The sequence below is a fragment of the Panthera leo genome, chromosome E1, assembly GCF_018350215.1.
Source record: "Panthera leo isolate Ple1 chromosome E1, P.leo_Ple1_pat1.1, whole genome shotgun sequence".
Classification (NCBI taxonomy): domain Eukaryota; kingdom Metazoa; phylum Chordata; class Mammalia; order Carnivora; family Felidae; genus Panthera; species Panthera leo.
In genome coordinates, this window is record NC_056692.1 from 42,510,154 (window position 1) to 42,520,918 (window position 10,765).

The following is a 10,765-nucleotide window of genomic DNA, read 5'->3' on the forward strand; positions in this document are numbered from 1 at the left end:
AACAAAGGCTGAGTTCCTCATCCTTCAGAGACCAAAAGCAGAGAAGGAATCTGTCCCAAATATACAACACAGAGTTACCATCAAAGAAAGAATAACCACAATCGTGCTACAGTGGATGGAAAAGGTTGGGGGGGGCCTCAGTGTCATTTCCCATGTCAGCCAAAGGGGTAGTGACTGCTACATTTGAGTGGCAACACTGAAGGGACAAGGTCCTACAGACATTCCCCCACTGACACATTTCAGTACTTTCCCGGGGGGTTCTCCACAGAGAGGCGTCCAAGAAGGAATCTCAACTTTTTATCTGCAGTGAAGCAGGGGTCTGCCTTAATCCTTTCCTACTTTATTTTGAAAAACCAGCTCACTAGGTTCTAGGAGCAGGGACAGTACAGGAGGTCCACCTCCTTCCCCACGGAGCCCAGTTACTCTTGCGGTGCTCCTGCTCCCTGCACCATCCCTAACATGCCCACGGCTCACCTGCGCCTGGCCAGGACAGTATACACAGCAGAGACACAATCTGCAGGGGCCTGGACCTCCACGAAGTAGTAAGGCTCCATCAGACGAGGAGTGGCCTGCAACAGGGCAAGAAGAAAGAGTTCCTTAGCTTGGGCAAGGCTGAGGATTGAGGACCTGGATAGAGAAAAAGGCTGGAGGGACTGTGGTCTTGAGGACCTGGACAGAGAAAAAGGCTGGAGGGACTGTGGTCTTGAGACCCGCATAGCTGGAATCTCCACATAGTGCCCCAGAGCAACTCAGCTCCACTCACTTACCATGAGGAAGGCAGAATAGACAACTCTCCTGGCCGTGGGGATGATTTGGCCCCCGCCCCGGTGCAAGGGCTCTTGGGCAACCACTGCATCCAGGATCTTAAACTTGACATTTCGAATCACTGGAAAGGAGATGGGGGAGTTGATGACTGAGGAGTGGTTCTGGTGCTAGTCAAGGGCCCACGCGCAGGGCACCAAGGAGCCTCTAGCAGCATGGCGGCTGTCTTAAGATCACAAAAGATATGGGACAAAATCACCCTGCAGATGGGTGTTCTGATAGGATACTAAGGCCTATAGCAGAGGACAGAAGTTAGGCACACATTCTTTATGTTTGTTTCAGGCCACGCTCAGGCATTGTAAAGCTTTCCTAGAAGTTTATGGGATTTTTTTTTTTTTTTTTTTTTGTAGATACTTAATTGTTTTTGGATATAGAGTAAGTGCTAGGAATTGCACCTTCCGGCCCACTAATCCAACCTCGTCTATAAACCACTCTGATCCCATCTTCCTCTTTATACCTCTCCTCAAGCACATTCCTTCTCAGGACTGAGAAGCAAATGTCCGTCTAGAAATGACTTCCCTTCCGGGATGTCCCAGGCAATAGCACTTGGATGGGGAGGGAGGAGAGGAGAGGAGAGAAGAGGAAGCTGACCTAGGATATGGAATGGCCCCATGTACCCCAAGCTGCTTCTCCTGCCAGGTCCTGTACATGAGCCCACCCCACCCCACCTCATACACCCAGGCAAAAGGACCCTACAGGGCTGGAGAGGGGGAGGCAGAGGCACTGTTGGAACTTACACTCGTCACAGAGGGGCCCCTCCCTGGTTCCCCACTGGAAACCTTGAACAATGCTGTCCTTCACTGAGCCAAGAAGAGCCTTGTCCACCTGCACAAAACATGAGGGCCTGTGAGCAGTGACCCTGGCAACAATCAGTTTAGAGGGAGAAGGTAAGTATACTGGTAAGAAGATTCACCAGAAGACACAAAATACTTCTGGGAAAGGAAGTACACTTTGTAGTTTCTTCCACTCCACAGCAAAGAAACCACTGCATGGCTCCCGTTAGTTATGCTGTACCTCAGAAGGCAGGGTATCATCCACCAGGATGTTGGGGCCGGTGGCATCAGGGCCAAAAGCCCAGATAGAACGGGCAGCCAGCAGATCCCAATCGTACTTGGTCTGGAAGAATTCTCCCAGTTTCTTCCTAGGGGAAGGAGGAGGAAATGGAGGTTTTCTGGCAGCTCTGCAATTTCTGCATCCTGGGGTCACAATTCCCGTCTTCCCGGGGGACAGTTTGCTTCCCAGAAGGACACGTGGTATCAGAGCCTGGGGAGGCAAGCCGTAGCGCTTCGTCTCCTTTCAGCCTTGAAACCAGAGCCACATTCTCACCTGTTCCACGTGATCTGGACCACCTCATTCTCTATGTCCTCGGCGAGGCCCTTCTCGAGAGGCTCAGCAATCATGGTGATCTTATTCCTAGTCAGAAAGGAAATGAGTAATGATGAGGATCAGCAGAACTTGAAGAAGGGGCATTCCTAAGGAGAGGGTGACAAGGCAGTTACATCAGTAAAAGCCAGAGGAGCAAAACAGAGCAAAAAAAGTTCATTTTCTGTCTTCCTTCACTTGAATCTACCACTCTTTAAAAAAGTAGGGTCTCAAGGCATCTGGCTGGCTCGGTCAGTGGAGTGTGTAGCTCTTGATCTTAGGGTTGTGAGTTCGAGCCCCATGTTGGGTGCAGAGATTACTTAATTATAAAATTTAAAAAATTCTCACAACAACAGAACTGTTGCTAGGGCAAAATTGTAAGACGATCATATTATACGGAGAAAAGTGGCAGTTGGGACACTCATCCTTGGGGAACCTATAGCAAAGAATTCCACAGCATCATGTCTACAGGCCTAAGGCATGAGAGTGCTAGGTTAGAACTCAAGCATCCTAAGCCCCCATCCTGAGACCTAGGGAGTCTCTATTTCCACAGTACTTGTGACTGGGGTGGAGTTGAGGAGGGGGGAAGAGAAAGTGTCCCCTGTCAGTCCCAGGGTCACTCTGACACCCAGCTCACTTCTTATTGGGCGTTTCAGCAAAGCACTTGAGGGAAGATGTCTCCACCACCGTCTCACAAAACGTGACAACGGGGTCAGCCACCTGGGAAACAGAATAAATTGTTAGGCAAGATCTAATTTTGTTGGAAGGACAACATTCTGCCAAAGGGAATTCTGAGGTTCCCTTGGCACTACCTTTGTGACAAACCCGTCTTATTCAGCATCAGCAATGAGTACAATAGCAGGTGAGAAATCCTTACCAGCACTAAGGAGACTGAGAAAACTTCGTGGAGTGTGGAGTTTCTGTTCCTGAGCCAAGAGTACGTGGGAGTCAAACCTGGGCCTAAAGTATCATCCCCCAAGGACGCTTTCAAGGTCTGTTCAGCCGTCCCACAACCACTCACTTAGCACCTCCCGTGGCTCTGTCACAGCTGACACTAGGGACTGACTGGCGGGATCCCCTTCCACTCTCAACACCTGGATCTGAGTAGCAGAGCTCCTCCCTGAAGCTCCCACATGGCCAGCCACCAGGGAACTCAGTATCTTCTAGACCACCGGTCCTGGGCACCTCAGGAGGAGGATCTAAGAGGGGTACTTGAGGGCGCTCTCTCCCACCACCACAGGAACTGGGAGAAAATGGGTACCATCTAGGAGACTGAGGCCATGCAATGGGCACTTTAATCAAGGGGCCACGTCACAACCTAAAGACAAATCCAGGAGAACCAGTTCTCACTCTCTCCCTGAAACCCTCCGCTGAGCCCTAATCACCAAAGATGGGTTAACTGTATAACTGTTTCCTTAACAAAAGACCAAGAATCACTTTGGCTTGGGAGCCTGGACTTTAAACTATGACACAGAGAATAACCCTGCAGAAAGGGGCAAACCAGATCTCAAATACCTTCCCAGATAGGGAGCAATAGGTCATGCTTTTCCCTAACATGTCTCCTCCCTAATAGGGCCCCCCCTCTTCCCTCAGGCCTTCCAGGGGAATCAAGGGTTTTATTGCTTATAAAATCAGTCTGGAGCCATGAGTCAAGCTCCTGGCCAGGCGGGTACTCAAGAAAGAGGATGCTGATTTACCTTGATGTCGATCTCTGAGTACATCTTCCGTAAATCGTGCATCACACAGTCTAGGTACAGCTCCCCAGTACCTAGAATCACGTGCTCCCCAGACTCTTCCACCTGAAACGTAACAGGCCTGGTGGTCATAGCCTGGACCTCTTATGCCAGCAACAGCAGCTAGAAACACAATCAATGCTAGAGCCCAGGAGGAGGTGCCCAAACCCACTACCAGAATCAGCCACTCCTCAGCATCAGTTCCAGCCTCTTCAAGAAGGATCAGTGGGGAAGTGACCAACGGGTAAATCCTCAGGACATCTGGACCATTCAGCACGGTGCTGCTGGGCATTAGGTCACCGATTTAATTTCCAGCATAACCGTTTAGGGAAAACCCTGCCCTAAGTCTATGGACATAAGCTGACCCTTTAGCCCTGGCCAGCTACTCAGAAAAGTATGCTAGCAGGCTCAAGAATGTAGAAGGATCAGAATGATCACTTTTCCTTCTATATTTTCTGGAAAATCAATTCATAGTATATATATATATTTTTTTTTTTTTAAGAAAAAAAAATTACTTCCTCACAAAATGTATTAACTGTGATTGTCATTAATCCTGGTCCCTAATATTTCTTTTTTTTTCAAAATTTATTTACTTATTTTATTTTTTATTTTTCTTTAATAATTATTTTATTTTTATTTAATTTTATTTTTTATTTTTTTAAATTTACATCTAATTTGGTGCAACAATGATTTCAGGAGTAGATTCCTTAGTGCCCCTTACCCGTTTAGCCCATCCCGCCTCCCCCCACCCCGTAACCCTGTTTGTTCTCTATATTTATGAGTCTCTTCTGTTTTTATATAATTTTTGTTTCCCTTCCCTTATGTTCATCTGTTTTGTCTCTTAAAGTCCTCATGTGAGTGAAGTCATATATTTGTCTTTCTCCGACTAATTTCACTTCACATAATACCCTCCAGTTCCATCCACATAGTTGCAAATGGCAAGACTTCATTCTTTTTGATTGCCAAGTAATACTCCATTGTATATATACACATCTTCTTTATCCATTCATCCGTCGATGGACATTTGGGCTCTTTCCATACTTCGGCTATTGTCGATAGTGCTGCTATAAACATGGGGGTGCATGTGTCCCTTCGAAACAGTACACCTGTATCCCATGGATGAATGCCTAGTAGTGCAATTGCTGGGTCGTAGGGTAGTTCTAGTTTTAGTTTTTTGAGGAACCTCTATACTGTTTTCCAGAGTGGCTGCACCAGCTTGCATTCCCATCAAAGTATACTTTCTAAGACACATCTCTTTCTCATCTAAAGATACTGTGGAATATGAACACATGCATGTGCACTCGCAGCACCCCCCCCCCCCCCAAAACGTGTCTTGTTTTCAAATGACAGTAACAGACAGGGAATACTTGCTTTCGACATAGGCTGCTGGAAGCAGCAGATCAGAGACAGCTGGTGGACGTGAAGCAGTGGGCGGCACAGACCTGTCACCGGGGGCAGCTATTGCAGACCTTGAACATACCTTGGTGGTGAGGGATGGATAGCTCTTGTTGACCTTGCGCAGACCGTCCAGCATCTTGGGTAGCTCTGAGGGGTTGACTGGTTCCACGGCAATCTTGATAACGGATGTGGTGTTGAACTTCAAGGGGCGGAAAATCTGAGCCTGAGATTCAAAGTGCAGAGGAGTGAGGGCACGTGGCCTGAGTAGGCACCAAAGGTACAGAGGTCAGAGAGGAGGAGACCACTCCCCAACCAGGAGCCAAAGTGCTGCTGGGAGGCAGCCTGAAGGGCCATTTATTCCCATGTAATTGGGCAGAACAAACAGCAGGGAAAAGATAAAGCAACTGCTCCTAACTCTTAGCAACTGAGTGGAGTGCAGGGAGACTCGAGCTGGGTCCGATCTAGAAGCTTCAGCCTGTGCTCAGGCCCAGAACCAGGAAGCGGCAGTGACTCCGGGTTAGTACCCTGTGAGTTCCCATGGGACCCTCCAGCTTAAACTAATCCAGTTGCCTTTTCAGAAACTCTACCTCCTCATTGCCTCGGGGTTCAGTTATGGTTGCTGTCTTCACAATTGGTTGATCAACACCTTCGATGAGAACCCAGTTGCCAGCAGGAACACGGTTCACCTCAATGTGGTACCTGGGGCAACAGATGAGTGAAATAAGGAGGGGTGCCAGGCACTGAGCCAGGAGCAGGGGTGAACCAAACATACATCCCATTAGGGGAGGGGTACAACAACCAACCATGTAACCTCACATATATGTACAACTGACCCAGGAACAATGGGGCCCCAACGCCCCATGTAGTTGAAACTCCACATATATGTTCTGACTCCCCCCAAAACTTTTTTAAAATCTTTTATTTATTTATTTTTTTAACGTTTATTTATTTTTGAGACAGAGAGGGACAGAGCACGAACAGGGGAGGGTCAGAGAGAGAGGGAGACACAGAATCTGAAACAGGCTCCAGGCTCCGAGCCGTCAGCACAGAGCCCGACGCGGGGCTTGAACTCACGGACCGCGAGATCATGACCTGAGCTAAAGTTGGACGCTCAACCGACTGAGCCACCCAGGCGCCCCATCCCCCCAAAACTTAACTATTAAAAACCTACTGTCGGCTGGGGGCCTTACCGATAACATAAACACTCAATTAACACGTTTCGTATGTGCATTCTATATGTGTATTCTACACTGTACTCTTCTAAAAAATAAGCTAAAGAAAAGAAAATGTTAAAGTCATAAAAGAAAATACATTTGCAGGATGATAGTGTATTTACTGGAAAAAAAAAAAAACCCACATTAAAGTGGACTCGTGTAGTTTAAACCTGTGTTGTTCAAGGGTCAACTGGAATTACAAACTGGTTAGCACATGGAAGAAAGCTCATGGTATTTTAGGAGGACAAAAGAGGAAAACCTAATTTCAGGTGGATACTACTGGTAAGCAAGGCCCTGCCCGAGGGGTAGAATGTAAGGAGATGCCAAAAGCACCACAGAAGATACTGCAACTCTCCTAGGCCATCAGTCCTCTGCCTTCTAGGGAATGGGTGGATTTGGAGAGGGAAAGGGGGCCATCGGCAAGGTACAGCAGGCACGTCAGAACAGAACTGCCTTGACTCTGCTTGCTAGCTAAGAAGCCGAACTTATGAATTCACGAGCAGCCCAGAGGCCCAAGCTAAGTCTGGTGCTGCAGATAAGGAACCTATAAGGGATCTAGCAAAATCTTCTATCTTGGTCAAAGAATAGTCCGTGGAGGTTGGGAGACAATTTCTTTTGGGAAGAAACATAAAGGTTGTGACTCAGAAACACAGAAGAGGAATAGAGGATTAAAAAGAGTAAAAATAGAAAACTTACAAAAGTTTATATAAGCCATTCAAAACTCAAAGGCAAGGCTCTTGGCATTATCCCAACAGTAGCTGCCTTTTGGCCCTAGCAACTCTGGGTAGTAAGAAATAGAAGTCAACAGATGTGAGGGAGCGTCAGCTGATGCCCTACTGAAGTGGCCCATGCAGCTGCCGTGACAAGGCCAAGGCATGCCTCTGTAGGCTACTATTGGCGGTACCTGGCCACAGAGATCCAAAGACGACCCACGGTGCATATCTGGGAGTCTTCCTCATCCTCCAGGGTGTAGTTCTCCCCCAGCACCTTCACGGGCTGCCCGGCATGGATGGTGCCACTCAGCACCCGGCCAAAGGCATGAAACTGAACTCCATCATCCGTGCTGTACATCTTGGTGGTGTGGCACATCAGGGGACCCTGGAGGTGGGGACAGAGTGCAGGCTCGACCACACATATTCCCAGGGTAAATACCCTTGTCTCTACCTCCTTGGACGGCAATGACACGGCTCTGCGAGGAGGCTGCCCAGACCTAGAGGAAGATGTGTCAATCTCCTGGGAAAATTCCAAACCATGCCCTACCCCCTGATTAGCTGGCAGATGTCATAGGCAGAGCAAAGCAAAAAAACTTTGTCTTTTCTCTAGGAGGATGAGGGCAATGGCGAAGAAAGGCAGGTTTAGGATGGCAGATCGCCACTGTTAACTTGCAAGATGACAAGACTTGCTTGCCCCAAATTCCCTCCGAAGATGTAACACAATTCTCAGTTGGTCGTTCATGCTGAGAAATTAGACTGAGAACAGCTGGGAAAAAAAAATTTTTTCAATTAATAAATTAATTATTTTTAAAGTAAGCTGTGTAGGTCCAATGTGGAGCCTGAACTCATGACCTGGAGATCAACAGTCATATACTCTACTGACTGAGTTGGCCAGGCATCCCTGGGAAAGACTTTTTTTAAGTACATTAAAAAAAAAATTATTTATTTTTGAGAGAGAGAGAGAGAGAGAGAGAGAGAGAGAGAGAGAGAACCCGAAGCAGGCTCTGGGGCTCAAACCCACAAACCATGAGATCATGACCCGAGCCAAAGTGGGACGCTTAACCAACTGAGCCACCCAGGTGCCCCTGGTAAGGACTTTTTTAAAGCCCAAAGCTGACAAAGTTAGCTACCATTTGTTGAATGTTTACTGCCTATCAGGCACCATGCTAAACACAACTGTAAAACTTTCTTACTCTTATTTAATTTTGTAACAGTCATATACATACTATTATCCTCATTTTACCCACCAAGACTCTTAGAAAGATAGAATAATTTTCCCAAAATCATAACACTAGAAGTGGTAACCCTGGGTCTTGAATTCAGGCCTGTTTGACTTTGTTAACGGGGAGTGGCAAGCAAGGATGGAAAGAAGGCATCATTCCTATGACCAGAAAACAGCATCTCCAACAGAAGGAGGAAAAAAAAACAGAAATGGGGGTTTTCCCTTACGTCAGGATCACAGTCGCTCATGGCCTCGCCGAGATCAGAATCCACACCGCCAGTGTAGGTGTGCTCAATCTTGGGCTTGGCGCCCACCTTTGGAGAGGGGATATGCTGCACACACATGTCCACAAAGCCTGTGGAGGGAGAAGACAAAGCCATTACTCTACACTCACAGGGAGAAGTGACGGTGAGTTATGGATCCACTGGTGATGGCCAGAAAGCTAAAAGTGCAGGGACTCATTTTCAGCTCTTAAGCTAGGGCACCGTGAGCCCAGCGGGAAGTACCACCTTGTTTCCTGGGAGTATGCTCTAAGAGCAAGAAGCAGGGCTCAATGGTTCCTTGAACTCAGGTGACAAAAATTTTCAAGTGTCTGTTATCAATCCATGATCTTTCATTGAATATAAGCACTTACTGAGCACTTACAATAAGTATCCCAGCTCTTTAGATCTACTCAGAACAATCCGAGTTGACTCTCTCTTCGGGAAATACTGCATATGTTTCTGTTCAATACATCATCCTGTTTTCTTTTTTTTTTTAACGTTTATTTTTCAGAGAGAGAGAGCAAGCGAGCAGAGGAGAGGCAAACAGAAAGGGAGACACAGACTCTGACGCAGGCTCCAGGTTCTGAGCTTTCAGCACAGAGCACAGCGAAGGGCTGGAACCCATGAACCGTGAGATCATGACCTGCACCCAAGTCAGACGCTTAACCGACTGAGCCACCCAGGCGCCCCATCATCCTGTTTTTCTAACAGCCAATAGGCCATGAAAGAGAAAACCTCCATTAGCACCTTGGGGAAAGCAGATCTGTTTTCAGTTGGTGTCTCCTAGGTCAGATGGATGACCAGCCGAGAATGAACTACTAGAATCATGCACCTTGTGGATTCAGACACCTAATAACTACCAGAATCAAGAGATTGCTGGCGCGCCTGAGTGGCTCAGTTGGTTAAGTATCCGACTTCCACTCAGGTCATGGTCTCATGGCTTGTGAATTCGAGCCCCATGTCGGGTTCTGTGCTGACAGCTCAGAGCCTGGAGCCTGCTTCAGATTCTGTGTCCCCCCCTCTCTCTCTGTCCGCCCCCTGCTCAAGCTCTACTGTCTCTGTCTCTCTCTCAAGAATAAATAAACATTAAAAAAATTAAAAAAAAAGAGAGAATCAAGAGATTGCTGAGGGGACCCTTAGTCATTACCTTTACTACCTCCCTTATTTTACAGATGAGAAATTCGAGTCACAGAAAAATCAGGTGGCTGACCCAGGTCTCACCACATGGAAGGGCCAGGGCCACAATAGGACCAAGATTCAGGTCTTTCTCAATAGGTCCAGGGCTCATTCTACTATATCGCCTGCCTTCTGTGCCACTTAAATAGAGGAGACAGGAGCTTAGGAGAGAAGAAATCTGAGCCTGCTGCTTTTCCCAGTATTTCCCATCGCTTATGAGTCTATTTACATCACTTATGAGTCTCGTAAAAATACTAGAACCTCGGAATCTGTTTCAACGTCTCCTTTATTTGCACGCTCCTCCTGGTAGGGAAATATAATTGCTTTTGTTTCCCAAGATAGAGTTCTTGGTACCATCCACCAAAGGAAACAGCTAGGAGAAAAATGTAGGTGCTGTACATCCGGCTTGCAGTTTATTTAAAAAAGCCTCACATCTCTGCACATCACTGGAGTGAGGAACAGGTCCCCACGATACATGTGGCAGAACATGACAGTGATGGGAAGGGGGCCATGAGCTCTTTTGTTACCTGTGAATTCACCAAAGAATTTTTTGCAGACCAGCCTGAGCAGGGGGCGGATATTCAGCTTAAGCTCTTCTTTGGTCAGATGAATGCCAAGCTCATCCAGGGTCCTGGGGAGGCTGGTGTCCACGTCACCCACAACCTGTGTTGGTACCAAATACCATGTCAGCTGTAATGATGGCCCCAGCATGTTGCCTGCTATAGAGGGCAAGGGAAGGCCAAAGGGCAATTTGAAGGGTCACTGCGCCAAGTTCTCTTCTACAGGGAGAGCTCTTGGCAAGGACAGCCATTTGGTTTGAGAGAAATCTTTGATATCTACTCTTCAAACCAATCCTGGGGGG

At 47.4% G+C, this 10,765-nt stretch overlaps 1 protein-coding gene across 1 annotated transcript in view; it reads right to left on the reverse strand.

Annotated features, from left to right (window-relative positions):
* The window catches only part of EFTUD2 (elongation factor Tu GTP binding domain containing 2), a 39,283-nt gene that overhangs the window by 1,340 nt on the left and 27,178 nt on the right, over positions 1–10,765 (reverse strand). Inside the window, exons 14-25 of the mRNA XM_042915208.1 lie at positions 10,431–10,566; positions 8,692–8,819; positions 7,434–7,627; positions 5,903–6,014; positions 5,398–5,538; positions 3,882–3,983; positions 2,822–2,904; positions 2,149–2,235; positions 1,837–1,963; positions 1,560–1,647; positions 768–886; positions 475–569 (exon numbers count right to left, since the gene is read on the reverse strand). Coding sequence (XP_042771142.1) covers positions 475–569; positions 768–886; positions 1,560–1,647; positions 1,837–1,963; positions 2,149–2,235; positions 2,822–2,904; positions 3,882–3,983; positions 5,398–5,538; positions 5,903–6,014; positions 7,434–7,627; positions 8,692–8,819; positions 10,431–10,566 — 1,412 coding nt within the window. The remainder of the gene's footprint in view (positions 1–474; positions 570–767; positions 887–1,559; positions 1,648–1,836; positions 1,964–2,148; positions 2,236–2,821; positions 2,905–3,881; positions 3,984–5,397; positions 5,539–5,902; positions 6,015–7,433; positions 7,628–8,691; positions 8,820–10,430; positions 10,567–10,765) is intronic.